Raw genomic sequence first — 21,224 nt, 5'->3', positions numbered from 1 at the left:
AGAGGAACAAAGAGGGAGAGAGGTGTGAGGAGGAGGTGGTGGCTGTCTGAAGGCTTGGTCAGACAGACAGACACATGGGTATGCTGCTAGAAACCTTTCTCCAACTAAGTTACAGGAGTCTCTGTGTCATGAAACCCACATACACTGTCCCACCTATCATAAAGTCTGAAGGGGAGAGGGACGTTGGCTTAGACACCCCTGTATCAACAGTGTGGAGGAGGAACACCATGCTCTATATCACTCTGTTCTGTTACTTTGTGCATTCCTTCTTGTGGACAGTATTAGGGTTATGTTTTCAGTGACTTAGAACATAATATCTCATATGTTATCATTCTACATCTGTCCACACCTTCCTCCCTCCACACAGCCAGGAGATGGGACGGACAGGAAAATCATCTCTATATGTAGTGTTTTTTTATTATTTTTAGTATGACCACACTTTTACTGCTGTGGACAGAACATATTACTTCATCACACAGACCTTCTATTATTTTAGATTATGGATGTATACAGTAGCTGACTGACTGGAGTTCGGGGCAGGAATGTACAGGCCAGAGCTATTCTGCCCTACCAAGCAAAACGGCAGTAACTGCTCATAGTGTGGAACTGAGAAAAATGGCTTTTATTTACCTTAGTTTCACAGTTACCTAGTGGAGTTACTGCTAATATCAACCCCATTTTCTCAAAAACAATGCGAGGCAGGATACTTGTGTAACGAATGTGAAATAGCTAGCTAGTTAGCGGTGGTGCGCGCTAAATAGCGTTTCAATCGGTGACGTCACTTGCTCTGAGACCTTGAAGTAGTGGTTCCCATTGCTCTGCAAGGGCCATGGCTTTTGTGGAGCGATGGGTAACAATGCTTCGTGGGTGACTGTTGTGTGCAGAGGGTCCCTGGTTTGCGCCCGGGTATGGGCGAGGGGGCGGTCTAAAGTTATACTGTTACACTTGCCCACATGATTAAGTCATTTTTGCTACATTAAATACATGCTCACTCATTTTTGACCAAATGAGCAGTTACTGCCTTTTTTCTTGGTAGGGCAGTATGGGTAGGCTATACACCACAGGAGGTTGGCACCTTAATTAGGGAGGACGGGCTCGTGGTCATATCTTGAGTGGAATGGTATAAAATACATCAAACACATGGTTTGTCATTCCATTTGCACTGTCCCAGTCATTATTATGAGCCGTCCTTCCCTCAACAGCCTCCACTGCTATACACAGTGTTACCGGCTGATGGGAAGGCTCTGTCTGTCTCCATGGTTATCCTGGAATCTTCCTCTCTGATGAGACCACATGTGCTATATTGATCTAGGAGTGAGAGACCAGAGCAAGAACATAGTAATGGCCGCCACCTCCATACCCTTAGAATAGAGTGGGGTTCCCCAACTGGAGACTTGCAGATGCAATTTTTTTTATTGGTGGACATAAGGTAAACACCAGCAAATCCACTCTAAATTATTTCAATTTAAGAAATCTGTTCTAAAGTATTCCTATGCAAAATAGAGATCTGTGATTTGAAAGCAAGGTTTGAAATTGTTTGTCAAATATTATTAATGTTTGGGCTTTCTTGCGGTCAATTTGCAAATGATTTGTAATTATGTTCCGGCCCCCTGACCATCCGCTCAAGACGAAAAAAAATCACCCCGCGGCTGAATCTAGTTGATGATCCTTCGAATGGAGGTTCACCAGAGAAGAGACAAAGAGGAGCAGTAACAGAAGGACAGGACAGTGACCTGACCACACTAACACTCGCTTTTTATATCTGTGCCTTTGTGTCTGTCTGGTGCTAGTCTTGCTGAGCAGTGTCTCTCTCTCTCTCATATTTTTGTTTCTTTAATGTCCTGTTACACATACATTCAAACTCTTGTTTGAGCATGTTTTTATATTCTCACTACCAATCAAAAGTATCTTTGAAAGAAAATTGACCAATCAACCAGCAGGGTTGAAAGGAATGAGCCAATCAAAATTCAGAGCGAGCTTTTAACGCACACTCTACACCTGCCTTTTTCTGTCTTCGTATGGCAGTTCAATTTCATCACATTCATTCACACCCAGCCATTTAGACTTTGTGCACAAAGATTATACGTGTTCTTCAAGCAATGGTAATTCTACCACCGTCATTCAAGCACTTTGATACTTTTATTTGACCTAACTTTTATTAATAAGCAACCAGGGATTTCTGCTGGCTACAGAAATGGCTGCTTCACCCCACTGAGTTTGAGACTCACCACATTGTGTGAATGACTTTGTTTGCGTCTCTGTAGTACACCTCTTGTACATTAACGTTTATATAAACATGGGTTTATTTTTTTTCCCCCATTTGCTCAGTCATTGTGTAGAATACTAACACAAGCGCTGTGTAATAGCTCATACTATTTATCCTGTAGTAGGATATTTCAGACACAGGGATACATATCACTACCTACTGGTTATGCTAGATGTTGTATTTCACACCAACACAGTGTGATTTTAAAGGGCCACAATGGCCTGATTGTGAGGACACATTTCTAAGTAGATGGGAGTGCACATGTGGTCCAACGCAGAGAGGGAGAGATGGACAGACTGACAAACTGGGGGATATCAGCCTTTGGTGGAAATGATTAATGTTCATTGATGCACCGTGAGACAATAGGGATGTTTAAAGGGAATGGGGGAGTACAAGAACACAGCCATGCCCTGAAGAAACTAGAGGCTGGAAGTGGAGCTCTTTCGGATCAACTGTCATGACAAATTGGAAAAGCAATCAAAATGGTATGGACTTGAACATGGATGAACTTGCTGCATATGGAAACTACATTGAAACCTATGCTTCAGAACTTGAGTTTTGATTAACTTGATGTTTTCCTAACCGATCTGAGTTTAATGACCCTTCAAACAGAGTTGCAGCGCTCACCGTTTGAGAAGAGCTGTACTGCATGATAAATATACGTATTTTAAAGCACATAGGAAGGAAGGGCACAAGGGGGGGTGGTATTGGTTCCAAATGAGTTATTTACACAACTTACTACATGGTTTGATTCATTTCAAGTTCTTGTCTACTTTTCCTCGCGAACCCAACCTCTGCAAAAAGCTCATATGGTATTCTTGGTTAAATAATTTCCAAACATGGCCCTCAATTAAAAGTTGTGCTCTTTTGAATGTTTTGACCTTTGACCCTGATAACCCTGCTCAGCTTCCCCATCATTTCAAAGAGCTCAGTTCAGTTTTGTGCTTTTTGAGAACAGTTGGCCACCAAAGAAAACACACCAAGCCCCATTATTCCCATGTTTTGAATCACATTTTCAATAGATGGTATTGTGTCTTATTATAACAAGGGCCTTAGTGTGACAACAGGGTCTGGATTTGACTCCATGAACGCTGATCATGACTTTTAGTGTATGCTTAACTTTACAAACTAACATATGACAGTCAGAACAATGTTGTTTTAAAGCCTGTGTGCTTCTGTGTAGATGCTGGATTAAACCCATTGCAGCGTCTGGTGACTTGACTGGACCACAGCACAACAGACACCTCACCCTTTGGTGCTCAAAGGGCGGTACACTTGCAACACAGACACTACAGAACATATGAACTAATGTAATATGAACAAGTCTGCCATCTTAAAGTTTCAAGAATCGTATTTATTGTATTTGTATTATGACCTTGTAGCCTGAAATGATTCATAAGTTGTACATGTACCTTAGATGATTGTACGTATAATAATGTATTCTTCTGACAGGAAATGTCAGACTTAAGTAGTGTATTGCATATGGGAGGGGATTGTTTGACAATTTCACTTTTTATATTTCATGTTGCATTTTGATAGTGATATATTCTCCATTGTTCTGGGGCAAGGATGTCCCATGCTTTTCTACGTTGAATGTTTCACACAGCCTCCGAGCCAATGTTGCTGGTTACCGTCTATGCTTCAATTACTCTATTTTTACTCTGCCTGTATAAAATATGTATATAGTAGTCACGGAAATGCCTTCTCATGCTGCCTGTTCCTTCTACCATCTTTCAGTGATGTAATGTTTTTCATATTGGCTCTGATTTTAGAATAAACTTATTTTCTAAATGTTGGTTCTTGTCCTTATTTCTGAACATGATACAACTGTTTATGGAATGGAAGGGTAGCTCTACACTACAGTAGATCCACAAACTCACATCACTTTATTTGTGAGCGGGGGAGTCTCTGTCCTCGACATGGCATTTTACAGTATATTGACTTAGGTTTTTGTTTGCAGGAGAGGCAAAGAAGGACTTAAGCAGGGCCCCAAAAAATGTAATATTAGGTGTTCTTGCGTTCACTACTTTTCCTCCCTAATCCATCCTCTAAAAACCTCAATAAATTCCTGGTTAATATTATTAACAACCATGGCCCTCAAGTTGTACTTGAGTGTGGATTGCAGTCTCTCTTGGTCCATAACGTATGTCAGTGGAGGCTGCTCATAATGGAAGGAAAGGCACAGGAGATGGTGGCCGCTCAGTAAACAATGGACCTGATCGGACAGCTCAGAGCTTGTGCTCTTTTCTGTCCATAAGAAACAAATGGATTGGTGGAAGAGGCAGGGCAGGCCAGGCGCAAGGAAGGAGGGTGTGGTCAAGCAAGGCATCCCCCGAGGATAGATGCCCTAAGGTTTTTATCAGAACGGGCGTAGATTAGTTTCGCCTTTTTCTTTTCCCGACATGAGTTTGCGGTGTTTGCTTTAAAAAATAATAAAATAAAAATAGATAACTTCATTAAAATTATAGCTCACAACTGTGCAGGGGAGAGGGGTGGGGGCGCTAAGGAGTGCATTCACATATATCTACACACTTTCATACACACACAATTGATTGTATTTTTTGTATTGGTATTGGTTCCACAATGAGTTATTTACACTAATTACTGAATTACTACATGGTTTGGTGTATTTGATACCATTCCACTAATTATGCTCCAGCTATTACCATCAGCCCGTCCTCCCCAATTAAGGTGCCACCAACCTCCTGTGGTGTACGTGTAAGTCATTGTCAACAAATATATGCGCAGGTATATTGGGGCTGAACTGCATTTCCCTTCAACCATCAGTTCTGGTGACGTAGATAGCAACAAAACGATTCCAAGATGGGGCTCGAAAGTACTATGGTCTGGTAAGGGAAAGAAAAAATAAATTGTCATATGTATTATTCTTTAAACTAAGTAAGAGGAAGAATTTGTTTAGTTTAATGTGAACGTGCGTCTTTTTTAGTTATTATGAAATTGCCGCTAACATGAGTTATGTAAACACGTCCGGCCAGCAATCCTAGCCATTGTCCTGAGTCATTTTTGGCTTGCTAATGCTAGCTTCGCTATGACATGCAACGGTTGTGATTGCAATAAAATATTTCAGGGAATTTAGAGCAGCTTAGTTAGCAAGATGTTCTCCGAGAAGTTGTTTCAAGTAAGGTCGTGATGGATTTCGCCAATGTAGCAAGCATTACATCCCGAAATGTATCGTTAGCTAGCTAGTATTCTTTGTTATTTGGTGAACAAGGCAGTGGTTTAAACATAAGGTTCGGTAAACGATCACCCCAGTCTTTGTTTCTGCCACCTGTAAGTTGTTCTGTATAAAAGCTTCCTATGTCAACATCGACAACATTCGCTAGCTATGCACTTCAATATGTCCCTTACCATCAGTCTGTCTAGGGATTAGCAGTAGTATGGGAGAAGGGGGTAAAATGGGGAAAACGGTTGGCAGAATGTTACTGTTGCCAGTTAAAGGTGCACGTTGCAGAAATGTCTCCGCCATTTCCTGGTTGCTAAAATTCTAATAGTTGTCATTTATTTGTGACAAAAAAAGCAAATATATTTTAGAGCGTCATTGTACCATCTAAACCAATGCGAAATATATTTTCAATAACCACAAATATTGTATTTTCAGTTGTTTTGAAGCTGGTGTACAAAACCAAACGTAAAATACTTGCTTTCAATGAGAATTACATATAACTCGTATTTCTATGTGAATTTGGTCTGTGTGCCCAAAAACGTACAAATGGCAGCATTAACTCATTTATTCAACACTGTTCTAAATATAGATATAATACCAGCCACCTTGTCACTGTGCTCTAATACAGGGTTTCCCAAACTCAGGCCTGGTGCACGTTTTGTTTTTTGCCCTAGCACTACACAGCAGATTCAAATGATGAACTCATCAATCATTGGTGGTTTGAATCAGCTGTGTAGTGTTAGGGCAAACATCTAACTGTGCACCCAAGGAGGGGCCCCAGGACCGAGTTTGGGAAACCCTGCTCTAGTGGGCCTTTATCGGGGATGGGCAAGTCCAGTCCCCGGAAGCCTAGTTGGTGTCACACTTTTGCTCCAGCTAACACACTTGACTCCAATAATCAAGTAATTATGATCTTCAGTTTAGAATGCAATTAGTTTAAATCAGCTGTGTTTGATAGGGATGGTGGGGGGGAAGTGTGACACAACTCAGGCCCCTGAGGACTAGAGTTGCCCCTCCCTGGCCTACATGCTACACTGTGTAATGGATGTATCTACTGTGTTGTCTGTGTGCCTCAGTGTGGACAACAGTGAGTATATGAGGAATGGAGACTTCCTCCCCACCAGACTTCAGGCCCAGCAAGATGCTGTCAACATTGTGTGCCACTCCAAGACGCGCAGCAACCCTGAGAACAATGTGGGCCTCATCACCATGGCCAAGTAAGGAGCTGTGTGTGTGAGATGTCTTTATGCTTGTCCTATGGTCGCAACAAAAAATTTAAACATTCATCATTTAGATATTACAGGATGCCTGGATACTTGTGATTTATTTTTAGTGATTGAGTGTAAGAAATGTGTAGTAACTATTGTTCTCTGCGCAGTAACTGTGAGGTGCTGACCACATTGACTGCAGATGCAGGGAGGATACTGTCTAAACTGCATGCTGTCCAGCCCCGTGGAAACATCAGCTTCTGCACAGGCATCAGAGTGGCTCATGTATGTATACTACACAATAATACAATACAACTTAATCTTATTGTTCGTAACGACACTGAACCCTGTGTCCTCTCCTTTCCCAGTTGGCTCTGAAGCACAGACAGGGGAAGAACCACAAGATGCGTATAATTGCCTTTGTGGGCAGCCCAGTGGAGGACAACGAGAAGGATGTGAGTGTTCTATCAATGCAGTGTGCTGATAGCTGCATGCATGTACCCTCTGACATCATTTCCTGTCACATTCTCTCTAGCTGGTGAAAATGGCAAAGCGTCTAAAGAAAGAGAAAGTCAGTGTGGACATCATTAACTTTGGAGAGGAGGTACCAAATTTCTTACCTAATATTTATCTGGTCTCATTATTTCTTTATAGCCATCACTGTCTCCCTTATATAACCTCCTTTTGGTCTCCAGGAGGTGAACACAGAAAAGCTGACGGCCTTCATCAACACTCTGAATGGGAAGGAAGGAGCAGGGTCCCACCTTGTGACAGTGCCTCCAGGCCCCAGTCTGGCTGATGCCCTGCTGTCCTCTCCTATCCTTGCTGGGGAGGGAGGAGCCATGCTGGGCCTGGGGTCCAGTGACTTTGAGTTTGGAGTGGACCCCAGTGCAGACCCAGAGCTGGCACTGGTGAGAGGGGAGGACTAGATGGGTTGATCATCCCCTCTCACTCTAGTTTTTACACTTTCTAGTTCTCTCTCTCTCATTGCCTCTTTTTTAGATTATTATTATTGTATGCTACAATCTTCCCCCTTTGAACTTTTTCTGCACTCTGTGCCTTCTCCAGGCTCTGAGGGTGTCTATGGAGGAGCAGAGACAAAGGCAGGAGGATGAGACTCGCAGGGCAGCAGTGGTGTCTGCTGCTGAGGCCGGGGTTCCCTCGCCTACCGCTGACGGTGAGACAAATACACAACTCTCCATCTACACCATGTACACATAACAATAACCCTCCACCTACAAACTAATCACTCATCTATAACTGGCAACCAACCAATGCCCATGCACCATTATCTCTCTCCCCTCTCTGTACTTGGATCTTCCCTGAAGGGAGGCACTGCATATGGGGGGATAAACTGTTAACCACCTCCTATTCTAGAGTCAGACGAAGCTCTGCTGAAGATGTCAGTCCCCCAGGCTGACACGGCCACGCCCGCTATGCCCGACTTCAGCCGCATGACAGAGGACGAGCAGATTGCCTACGCCCTACAGATGTCCATGCAGGGTGGAGGTCAGTGACATACACCTGTTATAACCAGTTATAACATGCACAGTCAGTCTGTAACATCTGTCCTATCCTACCCAGCAGAGTTTGGTGCAGAGTCAATGGACATGGACACAGGAGCCCCTGTAGACTCAGAGGGTGCTAAGGTACGGCCAACTCTCTCACACCACTGAGATGAATGTGTACATGTGTAGCGGACATATCCCGCCTGTTACACATGCTCAAATGCGCTTGTTTTTCTAGCGTATGTTAATCTCTCTGCAGGATGAGGAGGACTATGATGTGATGCAGGATCCAGAGTTCCTCCAGAGCGTCCTGGAGAACCTACCGGGTGTCGACCCCAACAACGAGGCCATACGGAATGCCATGGGCTCGCTGGCCTCACAGACAGGATCCAAACCTGACAGCAAGAAAGACAAAGATGATGAGAAGAAGAAATGAACATTTACACAGTAAACATAATAGATACCCTGGCATTGACCTGTTGACAATGGCTCCTTTTAATATAATAGTTGTGCAAACTGTAACCTCAAATGACCTCTAGGTTTTTTTTGTATTGCCATACTCAAACAGTTGAACAGGGCTTTCTTTATCTTTGTTGTGTCAAGGTTAATGATGCATGTTGCCTTTAAAAAAAATATGAAAAAGTTTGTACTAAAGTGGGACCTTATATCAACCCAAGCACATTCAGTAAGTGTACATTTATGTGCTGATAATAATAAATACATTTACATAATTCAAGAGAATACCTCAGCTGGTTGTTGTGGAGTTTTGTGCCAATTTTGACATGCTGCACACATACTCCTTCCAAAGAGGGGATTGATGACTACACAACAGATGTGGTGGAATATGGACTTGACTTTTAGTATTAAAAATGTCAGATAAACATTGATTTTATTGCATACTATTCCTGTGTAACTAGGTCTTTCTGAAAAGCCATGCTTTGTGAAACACATAAGATACATCGTCTAAATGTTGTCCCTGCAACCCCACAAATGCAACAAAAGCATGCCCTTGGCTTTGGAGGACATTGTGCCATAAAGGTTATTTGATTGTACCACAGCCATTTTAAGTAAATGATAGCCAACACTCGCAAGAACAAGGCATTGTACAATATAACACGTATGTACGTCAGGAGTGTGGGGAAACAGCTGGCAAATTGCATACACATCAGCTTCCAAAGTTGACACGTTATGAACCTGGCAGGACCTATCTCTCCCCCGTCGTTTCTGGTGACGAACAACTCATGCGTCAAAAAGGAAAGTCGGGAACCGAAGAGCCAGGTAAACAAACCATTTCCTTCACATTTAAAACTAGATATACATTTCTGCTTGTCACATATACCCGTATAAACCACTTATTCAAATGAATGCCCTTAAATAATTTCCAATTGTAAGGTTTAAATACCTGAAAAGCAGGCGTTAAAAGGCTTCCTTGCGTTGACGACGTAGAAAATTCTAGCTAGCTAAGTAATGTTAGCTACGCTAGCTGGTCGGAGGAATGCTAGAAGGGAACATAACTAGTTAGTGTATGTGTGCCGAGGTAGTTGACAGCTCAGTGTCGTAAATAGCTACATAGCTAAATGCACATTCTGTCTGATAACGATAAAATATCCACATTTTGTGTTCTCGCAAACTCAGCGAGAATAGCTAGCTAGCTAGTACAGCTGCACTACATGAAGCATGTGCAACAAGGGGGGGGAAACGCTGTCTGAAAACTAGGCCTATAGCTATCGGTATTGCTAGCTGCCTTTGCTGTACTAACTTGCTAATTTTAGCTCAGTAGCCAGTTCACACGAGGGCAGTAGGGGAACTTAAACTTTCAAATAAGTTTCTAACTTCCAAATAAAGTGGTTGCTTCTAACTGCTAACTCATTCAACAAGTTTGCCAGGTTTGAGGTTTATTGGGTTCTAGTAATTAACTTACATAGCTACCTGAAATATAGGCTATTCAACATTGCAATTCAACATTATGATGATGCACGTTCAAAACAGGAAGTCACATCTACGTTTGTCATGAATTATCAAGATTCATAGTATTCGGTCCTGCCTCAGGCTTTGGTTGGGGACAACCATGTTTATTTCTCACTCCTGTGTGTCCGTTCTGCAGGTTTTGTAATCCGGGAATGGGGGACATGAAAACCCCAGATTTCGACGACTTGTTGGCAGCCTTTGACATTCCAGACATCGATGCCAAAGAGGCCATCCAGTCTGCACCGGAAGAGGGTGGGGAGGGGTCAGGGAAGGTCGGGGGAAGCGTGTCGGGGGCCAGGGGGCCCTCACCAAGACCTTCCAGCCCCACTGACTCCCCTCCCAACTCCCAAAGTGAGCCTCCAGTGGTCAGTGTGATTGTTAAGAACAGGGTGAGGCCTGACTCCTATGAAGAGACTGAGGGGTCCGATGAAGAGGATGGGGACAGCCCTGGGGGCAGTGGGACAGACCTTGAGGTGGAGACTGGGACGGGAGTCAAGGGGGGCCTGCTGAATTCACAACTGGCTCCTAGGATGCCTGGTCTCGTCTCCTCAGAACCTCTTCTCCAGAATGGGTTTGAGGGATCCACAGTCACGCTGGAGCCCAGTGTGAGAGGCCAGGGGCTGGGCCAGGCATTGGGTCAGGCCAACGGGGAACTCTGGTCAACCTGCTCCCCTCCCACTGCGAGTGAAGGAGGGGGCAGCATTGGAGGCGCAGGGGGGTCGGCCTGCACAACCAAACATACAGTTAATATTCTCAACAGACGGAAACCTCTCTCCTCTCATACCTCTGCTGGTCCTATAACCTCCACATCCTCATCATCATCATCGTCCTCACTCTCTATCAACCCACACCTCTCTTCTCCCTCCATCCTGAGTGAGGACACTCTGTGCCCTCCCGGGCCTCTTTCCTCCCCCCCTCCCTCCAACGGAAGCCTGAGAGTGGGGGTGAGGCGCATCATGGACTCGGATGAGGACGACTCTGAACCGGATTTGGGAAGCCCGCTAGTGATTCAAGAGAGCCCAGATTCTCCCATGTGCTCCCCTCCCAAATTTCCACGCAGACACTGCCAAGTGTCCTCTTCAGAGCTGTTCAGCTCCCCAACTCCCCCCTCCCCTCCTCTCCTCTCTTGCCCTCCTCCTCTCTCCTCCAAACCCCCTCCCTCCATCTCTCAGACATCCTCCAGCTCTAAACCGCCCCCTCCAGATGAAGTACCCTCCACCCCCAGGTCTCCCTCCCCTCCTCCTGCCCAGGCCCGTCAGTCCTGGCTGGCTGCCGCCCTCAGTAACCCCAGACCCATCTCTAGCCCAGTGATGGAGGAAAGAAACCCGGAACATGTGATCGAGGAGAGGGATTCACCAGAGAGCCCCCCGCCTGACCAGACAGGTTCTGCTATGTCCACTTTGTCCAAGAGGAGCTCCAGCCCGGCACCAACCTCAGCATCAACTCAACAGGGGGCTAGAGAGGGAGAGGAGCCCATGGCGAGTGAGCCTAGCCTGGAGTGCAGATCAGACAACAGTGAGAAGATGGAGGTTGTGGATGGAAGACAAACAGGAGACACAGAGACGGCTCCGGCCAATTCTACGACAACACCAACAGCCCCCGTTCGCCCACTCAAAGTCCGAATCAAAACAGTCAAGACCCCGACAGGCAGCATCACCAGGACAGTGACACGAGTAGCATCCAAAGGAGCAGGGGGGACCCCCTCAAAAGGCGCAGATGGTTCCAAACCCTCCCCCGGGGGTCGTAAGGTCCTCAGCCGGCCCAAGAGGGTGGCATCTCAGCAGCCTCCGCAGCAGAAGTCAAAGGGTGGCAGCCTCCTGCCTGTGTCTACACTCCAGGATGCAAGTACTGCCATGTTGATGGCTGCCAGCAAGGCCCAAAACAAGATGGCCGCCGACAGCAACAAGCCCAAAGTGTCGGCTACGGCTGTTAGCATCACCAAGTCAGCAGCCCTCCCCTCTGTCTCTTCCGCCTCTTCCTCCTCCCCCAGATTCAGTCCAGGGGGGGCTGGCGTGCGCAGCCTGGGCCAGAAGACCCTGAATGGGGGTGTGTCTGTGTCCCCCTCCCCCCTCCTCACCCCTCAGGGGGGCAGTAGACCAGCCTCCATAGTGAACAGTACAGGAGCCATTATCTCCAGGAGCCAGTCCAGTCTGGTGGAGGCCTTCAACAAGATCCTCAACAGCAAGAACCTGCTGCCCAGCTACAGACCAGACCTCTGTACACCACTACCACCGGAGTGGGACCTGCCTCTGCCTGCACAGGTAATAGACCTAGGTCTATATTAGGGGTATTCAACTCTTACACCATGAGGTCCGGAGCCTGCTGCTTTTCTGTTCTACCTGATAATGAATTGCACTCACCTGGTTTCCCAGGTCTAAATCGGTCCCTGATTAGATGGGAACAATGAAAAAACACAGTGGAACTGGCTTTGAGGTCCAGAGTTGAGTTTGATGGGTCTATATCAGCATGGATTCAATATTGTAGTGGTTGGGGTAAAAGCAGACGTCCAATTTCTGTTAGACCTTGTGTTCAGTAGACCAATAAATCGCTCTTGTTGATGTTGTGTATTTTTTATGGTCACACACCAGATAGGTGCAGTGAAATGTGTTGTTTTACAGGGTCAGCCATAGTACTACAGCACCCCTGGAGCAAATTAGGGTTAAGTGCCTCGCTCAAGGGCACATATTAATCCCCAAAGGGAAAATTTGATTACGCCAGCCAATACATACAAGACCAATGAATATGCATTGTATCTAGAGACATGTCATCGACATAGGTATTGTATTCATGTTGTTCTTCCTTTGCGTCGCAGGGCTACCGCTGTCTGGAGTGTGGCGATGCGTTTGCCCTGGAGCGCAGCCTGGCCCGCCACTATGACCGGCGGTCCCTGAGGATTGAGGTGACTTGTAACCACTGTGCCAAGCGGTTGGCATTCTTCAACAAGTGCAGCCTGCTGCTCCATGCCAGGGAACACAAGGAGAGGGGACTGGTCATGCAGTGTTCCCACCTGGTCATGAGACCTGTCAGTGTAGAGCAGATGATAGGCCAACAGGACACCACTCCCATCGGTGAGAGAGACTGTGTGCTATTACCTATCTCACCTAGGACTGTATACATACAGTGCATTCGGAAAGTATTCAGACCCCTTGACTTATTCTACTTTTGTTTACAGCCTTATTCTAAAATGAATTAAAATGTTTTTCCCCCTCAATCAACACACACTACCCCATAATGACAAAGTAAAATCAGGTTTTTAGAAATGTTTGCAAATGTATAAAAAATAAAATAATGAAATATCACATTTACATAACTATTCAGACCCTTTACTTTGCCGAAGCACCTTTGGCAGGGATTACAGCCTTGAGTCTTGGGTATGACACTACAAGCTTTGCACACCTGTATTTGGGGAGCTTCTCCCATTCTTCTCTGCAGATCCTCTCAAGCTCTGTCAGGTTGGGTGGGGAGTGTTGCTGCACAGCTATTTTCAGGTCTCTCCAGAGCTGTTCAATTGGCTTCAAGTCCAGGTTCTGGCAGGGCCACTTAAGGACATTCAGAGACTTGTCCCGAAGCCACTCCTGCATTGTCATGGCTGGGTGCTTAGGGTTGTTGTCCTGTTGGAAGGTGAACCTTCGCCCCAGTCTGAGATCCTGAGCGCCCTGGAGCAGGTTTTCGACAAGGATATCAATGTACTTTTCTCTGTTCATCTTTCCCTCGATCCTGACTAAGCTCCCAGTCCCTGCCGCTGCAATCATCCCCACAGCATGAGGCTGCCACCACCGTGCTTCACCATAGGGATGGTGCCAGGTTTCCGTCAGACGTGACGCTTGGCATTCATGGTCTGAAAGTCCTTTAGGTGCCTTTTGGCAAACTCCAAGTGGGCTGTCATGTGCCTTTTACTGAGGAGTGCCTCTTACTTCCATCTGGCCACTCTACAATAAAGGCCTGATTGGTGGATTGCCTCAGAGATGGTTGTCCTTCTGGAAGGTTCTCCCATCTCCACAAAGGAACTCTGGAGCTCTGTCAGAGTGACCATCTGGTTCTCCATCACTTCCCTAACCATGCCCCTTCTCCCCCGATTGCTCAGTTTGGCTGGGTGGCTTGGTGGTTCCAAACTTCTTCCATTTAAGAATGATGGCCACTGTTCATTTTTTGGTACCCTTCCCCAGATCTGTGCCTCAACACAATCCTCTCTCTGAGCTTTACAGACAATTCCTTCGATCTCATAGCTTTTGCTCTAACATGCACTGTCAACTGTGGGACCTTATATAGACAGATCAGATTTGACTTTGAGATCATAATGAATATTATATAAACGGGGGGACCTGATCGTAGATCAGTACTCCTACTCTGTGACGCTTTATGAATACTAGTGCAGCGCTGTTTATCAGTACCTATCTACCCCACCTCTCTCTTTACCTTTCACTCCCCTTCCCCTATATTCCCCTATCTATCTCCCCGTCTCTCTATGCCTCCTTCAGGCATGCTCTCTCCCTCCCTCTCCACCTCCTCTGTCCCAGCGTCCTCTGCTCCGGCTGTGACTTCAGCCGTGACCCCGGCAACCCTGAGCCCCGCCCCCCAGCTGCAGCAGCCAATCATCAGTAAGAAGGCGACAGAGCCGGTGCTGTACACCAATAACAAGTGTCCTGAGTGTAAGGTGCAGTTCTGCAGCAAGGCTGAGGTGGCTGCCCACTTCCAAGAGGTCAAACCAGCCCTTAACACTGTGAGTAGAGCAGTGTGTGTGTTCAAAAATACACAGGACTTTTTCAGTCTAGACACTGTATGTAATAGCTTGTTTCATGGCTTTAGGAGTACCTGCCTTACTGACCTATGCACCCTCCTTTTCCCATCTCTCTCTCCCTCCAGTCCTGTACGGAGTGTTCTCCTCCCATGCTCCTTCCTAACGGCTGCAGTGCCTCTGCTCACGCTCGCATCCACAACCCCCGCCCCCCCTATGTCTGCCCAGAGTGTGGGGGTGTGGCCAAGCAGCCAGCCTTTCAATCCCATTTGGAGGAGGCCTGTCTCCATTTCACACGACGCATCGGATACAGGTGACCTTTCAACCCTTCACTCCCTCTGTGGTTGAAAAAAACCTAGTTACTCCCGTCGACGCTGATCTAGGATCAGATTACCGTACCACCAAATAGGGCTGTAGCGGTCGTGAAATTTTGCAAAAGTCTGCCGGTCTCAAGGAAATTGACTGTTAATTAACGTAAACATGTGCACCATTGGAACATCAATATATAATAAAGTATAATAAATCTATGTAATGTACACCACAATAAATTGATTATTTATTTTAGTCAGGTCTAAAACATTTTGATATGAAGAAAATGTATTTCAGAAGAATAAAATTTGAGTTGGGCTACTGTAGGCCTATGCTATCTGGCTATGCTCCATGCTGTAGGCGTGTTAATTTGGCATTTAGCTGACAATATATGCCTTTTATTTTATATGATAGATAGAGCCCTGGGTACCAGGCCATTAGGACCTGATGGAGGGACAATAGAGCCCTGGGTACCAGGCCATTAGGACCTGATGGAGGGACAATAGAGCCCTGGGTACCAGGCCATTAGGACCTGATGGAGGGACAATAGAGCCCTGGGTACCAGGCCATTAGGACCTGATGGAGGGACTAGATCCCTGAGTACTAGGCCATTAGGACCTGATGGAGGGACAGTAGATCCCTGAGTACCAGGCCATTAGGACCTGATGGAGGGACAGTAGATCCCTGAGTACCAGGCCATTAGGACCTGATGGAGGGACTAGATCCCTGAGTACCAGGCCATTAGGACCTGATGGAGGGACAGTAGAGCCCTGGGTACCAGGACATTAGGACCTGATGGAGGGACAGTAGATCCCTGAGTACCAGGCCATTAGGACCTGATGGAGGGACTAGATCCCTGAGTACTAGGCCATTAGGACCTGATGGAGGGACAGTAGATCCCTGAGTACCAGGCCATTAGGACCTGATGGAGGGACAGTAGATCCCTGAGTACCAGGCCATTAGGACCTGGTGGTAGTTAGCGACTTGAGTACTCTTATGCACATGTCCAGAGTGCATAAGAGGAGATTACCATGACTCAACAATTACGTGGAATTTTACTGTGGTCATGACTCGTGACTGCCAGTGTGTCGGTAATATGGTCACCGCAACAGCCCTACCACCAACCCATGCTTTAACCATTCGGAGGATGGAGAAATATCTGACACTGAATCCGTGTTTAGGGACAACATCAACAATTATATTTATTTCTCTGTCTGCAGGTGTTCTAGTTGTCAGGTGGTGTTCGGAGGGTTAAACTCGGTCAAGTCCCATATCCAGACGGCCCACTGTGAGGTGTTCCATAAGTGTCCCAGCTGCCCGATGGCCTTCAAGTCCTCCCCCAGCGCCCAGAGCCACATCAACACCCAGCACCCCACACTCACTGGAGGACAGGCCAAGTATGTACACACACACTGGTTGTGTTCTCAGATAAAACATTTTTTAAATTTCACCTTTATTTAACCAGGTATGCCAGTTGAGAACAAGTTCTCATTTACAACTGTGACCTGGCCAAGATAAAGCAAAGCAGTGTGACACAAACAACACAGAGTTACACATGGAATAAACAGAGTCAATAACACAATAGAAAAAAGTCTATATACAGTGTGTGCAAATGGCGTAAGTAGGTAAGGCAATAAATAGGCCATTGTAGCGAAGTAATTACAATTTAGCAAATTAACACTGGAGTGATAGATGTGCAGATGATGATGTGCAAGTAGAATTACTGGTGTGCAACAAAAAGTAAATAAAAACAATATGGGGATGAGGTATGTTGTTGGATGGGCTATTTACAGGTGGGCTGTGTATAGCTGCAGCAATTGGTATGCTGCTCAGATAGCTGATGCTTCAAGTTAGTGAGGGAGATATGTCCCCAACTTCAGCAAATTTTGCAATAAAATGCCAATTAATTACTTAAAAATCATACAATGTGATTTTCTGGATTTTTGTTTTAGATTCCATCTCTCACAGTTGAAGTGTACCTATGATAAAAAAAATTACAGACCTCTACATGCGTTGTAAGTAGGAAACACTGCCGATTTTGCAGGTTATCAAATACTTGTTCTCCCCCACTGTATTCTAAGTCAGAACCGTCCAGAGTAGTGATGCTAGGTGGGCGGGTGCGGGCAGCGATCGGTTGAAGAGCATGCATTTAGTTTTACTAGCGTTTAAGAGCAGTTGGAGGCCACGGAAGGAGTGTTGTGTGGCATTGAAACTTATACCCTTCACTCTTTCCTTACAGGATGATCTACAAGTGTGTGATGTGTGACACGGTATTTACCCAGAAGCCACTGCTGTACGTCCACTTTGACACCCACCTAGTCAAGCAGAAGGTGCACGTGTTCAAGTGTCCTGAGTGCCCCAAGCTCTACGCGCAGAGAAGTTCCATGCTGGAGCACATCAAGGTACATCTATGGGTTCCCCTCTCACACAGTCCTTCTCCAGACTGGGTTTGGGTCAGTCAGTTCTGTTGATATGAAATGTAGCTTAACTTTCCTCCATCTCCCTATCTGCTGTGTTCCTTTTTCTATTCTCCTTCCCCTTCCCTCGCTCAGACTACTCACAGAGGCCCTGCGGTCAAACAGGAAGTTCCTGTTGCCATGGCGCCCTCTCCTGCCCCTCCCCCCCGGGTGCGGAGCTCAGTGAAGACGGAGAGCTCTGACGGAGAGGAGTGGGGAAGGGAGGAAGAGGAGGAGGAAGAGAGGGATGGAGAGACCAATAAGACAAGCCCAGGGTGGAGCTGTGCTCCCTGCCACGCCCGCTACGCTGACAGAGAGGACTACATTACCCATATGGCCGAGCAGCATGGCAAGGTCAGGAACATAGCCTGCACATAGACAGTTAAATATTTCATGCAGTAGTGATATACCGTTTGATGTACAGTAGATTGATTCTGAATCGGTTCTAACTGATCAGTGATCCATTGTATCTTCTGACCCTCTAGGTCAGGCCTACTCTACTGCCGGCCCACGGGCCCAGTCCTGCCCAAAATTAATCCCTAACTGGCCCTTAAATGAATCACCTAATCACCACAGGCCCAATCCTCACTTGAGAAAAGTTATGCTTAATACGTCACTTACGTTCTTCCATCAAAATACGATCAGAGTTTATTTATGCTCAACTTTGAGCTCCCCAGGTGTTTCTCAAGTTGGGATTGGGCCCGATCATATAGGTTATAAAGTCATATCATGTATATCTAAAGTTCTGGAACACAGTCACCTCTCACATGAAGTGGAGGGATCCAGGAAAGTTTGCCCTCTTTTTTTTCTTTGAAGAACAGATTTTCAGCCGTTTTTCTCAGTAAGCATCATTGTCTTTAGTAGCCTTTCTGTTTTTAAACTAGGGGAGCTGAGGGGACTGTTCACTGTAAGGTGCCTGTGTTTTGTGTAGATCCTGAAGAAGTTCCCGTGTAGTCTGTGTGAGAACTCCTTCTCCTCCACGTCCAGCCTCAGACGCCACATCAGAGTCAAACACAAGGGCATCAAACGAGCATTCCACTGCCGGTGAGTATGCACACTACACCCTAACCCCAACATCAGAGTCTAAATGAGTCATCCACTAAGTATGCACACTACACACTACCCTACAACAGCTGTATCTCACCTTAACCCCTACACTAAACCCTAACGTGTGTTTGTGTGTGTAGGTTGTGTGGTGAGGGTAAGAGGACGTTCAGCAGTAGACTGGTGTTGGAGAGACATGTCCAGCTGAGACACGGCATGTCAGCTCTGGACACAAAGGTACAGTTCCACTTTCTCTCACAACTACCGACTGCAGCCTTTATATAGGAAGACCGGTTATTGATGCTAAATGTCATTAACTCTAATTCTCTCTGTCTGTCTGTCAGCGAGGGAGGGGTGCAGAAGGGGCCGACAGTTCCTCGGAGCAGGACGGAGGCTCCAACCCTCCGTTCACTGTTTCAGCTGAGGAAGACGGAGGAGGAGGGTTGAAGACTGAGGAGGAAGAGGACGATGTGACCGAGGGCATCATCCCTGCTAAGAGACCTCGCGTCACCTCCTCGGCCCCCCCTCCCCAGCCAGAGTCTGGGTTCCACTGTACTCCGTGTGGCTTCACCACTGAGGACCGCGCCGTCTTCCTGGACCACATCCCCCAGCACCGCTCCGAGGCCCTGGGGGGAGGAGTCAGCCTGCAGTGTCTACAGTGTGGAGCCTGTTTTGCCTCCGCCCCCTCCCTCTCCCGCCACCGCTTCATCAGCCACAGGGTTCGAGACACGCCCCCTGACAACCACAGCCGTCAAGGCCATAACGACCGCTCCCTGACATCCTCGCCCGGCAATGGTGGTAACCACGGTGACGGGAGTCCCAGAGGGGGTTCCCTGCCGGGGTCTCCCTCTTCCTCGTCTCACCCCCCCACACCGCTGGGGGAGGACGGGGAGGGCAGGGTGGGGTGTAAGGTGTGTGGGAAACGCTTTGAGAAGGTCTCGGATCTGAACACACACTTCAGGACTCACGGCATGGCCTTCATCACTGCACGCAAGACAGACAAACCTGTCTGAGAGAGGGAGGGGAAGGAGGAGGAGAGAAAGATAATATTTTGGAGGGAAGGATGGTGAGAGAGTACTATAAACTGCATATATTTTAGTAAGAGAGAGGAGGTATGGGAAGGAAAGCTCTTCACTGTAAACTGTTCTTCAGCAGTGTGTTCGTGTCATCACGTATTCAACACCCAAGCACATTGTGATAAGTTGTTTTCATTCAATGCTTATTTAATTTTCTGTCACATTTGTCATATGGCAGCCATAACCTGTGTGTGTGTGTGTGTGTGTGTGTGTGTGTGTGTGTGTGTGTGTGGACGGCTCATAATAATGGCTGGAACGGAACAAATGGAAAGGCATCAACCACATGGTTTCCATGTGTTTGATGTAGTTAATACCATTCCACTGATTCCACTCCAGCCATTACGAGCCCATCCTTCCCAATTAAGGTGCCACCAACCTCCTTTGGTTGTAAATTACTTATGAAACGCATTATTACAGGTTATATTACCAAATAACACTTCCATTCAGAAGTGTACTTTTTAAAATGGAGACAGTTAACTACCAGTCAGTTTACAGCTGAGTTCTATTAGGTTGCTGTTGTCTGTCATCAACAGGGAATGTGACTGGTGTTGGAAGAGACTAGTCAACATGGGGGTGTGATTTGCTTATCGATTTGAATGTTTCAGTTTTCTATGGTTCATCCAAGCACAGAATCTCACAGTGGATTGGTGACAGCCACCACTGGTCATTCTCTGTGTAGATCCCGTCCCAGTTCTCATTCTCACTATTGCATTGATTTTCTTATAGTTTTGTTCATAGTATTTGATTTAAGGGTTTATGTATGTGCAGGTATTTGTTTTTCATTGTAAGCTCTGGATTGGCTTTGTCTGTTGAATGTTCTCCGTTCTCATCCCCGTCCGTCTAGCCATATAGTATGATCAGGGATGAGATTGGCTCCACAGAGACGTCAGGCAGAGTATTCCTGTTGATCCGGCCTTGTAACATCAGAAAACATCCCATCTCAAGATGACCCTCTATAACCTGGAGGGGTTGGACCCTTCCATTAGTAAAGTGTGGTTGTACTTGACCACAACTGAACCATAACCATGTAAATATGAGTACTAGACATCTATCCTCTTTCTCTCTCTGAGAGGGAGGGAGATATGGATGGAGTGATAGTGAAACTCCTGGTGTAGGAGGAGAGGTGTGAAGGGTTGAGGACAGTGATTGTATGCTAAAGAAAAGCATCTAAGGCGTATTGAACTACAGTAAAACAAAAAATATATATTTTAAGTTTAAAAAGTTAGTCACCCAATCAGCGGTGTTAACTGTTCTCTTCTACTCTTTTGATAAAGGTATTGTGTGCGTGTCTCCAGCTAGAGTTTCTTCAGTCTTCAGAGATTACAATGTTATCACACAGCCCTCTTTCCCCCTGTAACCCAATTCTATGTTTTCTTTCTTGCGTAGAGCATTTCTAATAAAATACCCAGAGATAAAGTGATTATTATATTCTGAGTCTTATTTGAGCTTCTGTCAGTCGTAACAATCCAT

At 46.2% G+C, this 21,224-nt stretch overlaps 2 protein-coding genes across 4 annotated transcripts; both read left to right on the top strand.

Annotated features, from left to right (window-relative positions):
- The first annotated feature begins 4,970 nt into the window (after positions 1–4,970).
- Positions 4,971–8,909, top strand: LOC118376018 (26S proteasome non-ATPase regulatory subunit 4-like). Of its 2 annotated transcripts, none has more exons than XM_052495466.1 (10): positions 4,971–5,115; positions 6,527–6,667; positions 6,829–6,943; positions 7,027–7,113; positions 7,194–7,262; positions 7,354–7,569; positions 7,727–7,835; positions 8,036–8,167; positions 8,246–8,307; positions 8,426–8,909. In XM_052495466.1, the coding sequence occupies exons 1-10, from the start codon at positions 5,090–5,092 to the stop codon at positions 8,600–8,602; spliced, it is 1,134 nt and encodes a 377-aa protein (XP_052351426.1). In that variant the 5' UTR covers positions 4,971–5,089; the 3' UTR covers positions 8,603–8,909. The 2 variants fall into 2 exon arrangements, with proteins under 2 accessions (XP_052351426.1, XP_052351425.1); XM_052495465.1 differs by having other exon boundaries at positions 8,243–8,307.
- Positions 8,910–9,283: 374 nt separating this feature from the next.
- LOC118376016 (zinc finger protein 687a-like) lies at positions 9,284–21,174 on the top strand. 2 transcript variants are annotated; one of them, XR_008091081.1, is made up of 11 exons: positions 9,284–9,444; positions 10,271–12,395; positions 12,947–13,202; positions 14,613–14,854; positions 14,998–15,182; positions 16,399–16,575; positions 17,418–17,580; positions 17,731–17,988; positions 18,120–18,475; positions 18,566–18,678; positions 18,822–18,853. XR_008091081.1 is itself a non-coding variant. In XM_052495463.1 (11 exons), exons 2-11 carry the CDS (start codon positions 10,287–10,289, stop codon positions 19,689–19,691), a joined length of 4,266 nt encoding a protein of 1,421 aa, XP_052351423.1. In that variant the 5' UTR covers positions 9,285–9,444; positions 10,271–10,286; the 3' UTR covers positions 19,692–21,174. The 2 variants fall into 2 exon arrangements, 1 of the variants encoding a protein (XP_052351423.1); XM_052495463.1 differs by lacking the exon at positions 18,120–18,475 and adding an exon at positions 19,023–21,174 and having other exon boundaries at positions 9,285–9,444; positions 18,822–18,915.
- The last annotated feature ends 50 nt before the right edge of the window (positions 21,175–21,224 follow it).

This window comes from Oncorhynchus keta, chromosome 34 (assembly GCF_023373465.1).
Source record: "Oncorhynchus keta strain PuntledgeMale-10-30-2019 chromosome 34, Oket_V2, whole genome shotgun sequence".
NCBI lineage: Eukaryota > Metazoa > Chordata > Actinopteri > Salmoniformes > Salmonidae > Oncorhynchus > Oncorhynchus keta.
Note: the sequence above shows the minus strand (reverse complement) of the source record. Positions and strands in the feature narration are given on the sequence as shown.

Bases quoted from the DNA above. Each gene is read 5' to 3' on its own strand.
- LOC118376018 (XM_052495465.1), top strand. From the start codon at position 5,090: ATGGGGCTCGAAAGTACTATGGTCTG. The intron at 6,944-7,026 runs GTATGTATACTA...CTCCTTTCCCAG, and splicing joins CAGGCATCAGAGTGGCTCAT to TTGGCTCTGAAGCACAGACA. The intron at 7,836-8,035 runs GTGAGACAAATA...CTCCTATTCTAG, and splicing joins TCCCTCGCCTACCGCTGACG to AGTCAGACGAAGCTCTGCTG.
- LOC118376016 (XM_052495463.1), top strand. From the start codon at position 10,287: ATGGGGGACATGAAAACCCCAGATTTCGACGACTTGTTGGCAGCCTTT. The intron at 16,576-17,417 runs GTATGTACACAC...CTTTCCTTACAG, and splicing joins CTCACTGGAGGACAGGCCAA to GATGATCTACAAGTGTGTGA. The intron at 18,916-19,022 runs GTACAGTTCCAC...TCTGTCTGTCAG, and splicing joins TGTCAGCTCTGGACACAAAG to CGAGGGAGGGGTGCAGAAGG.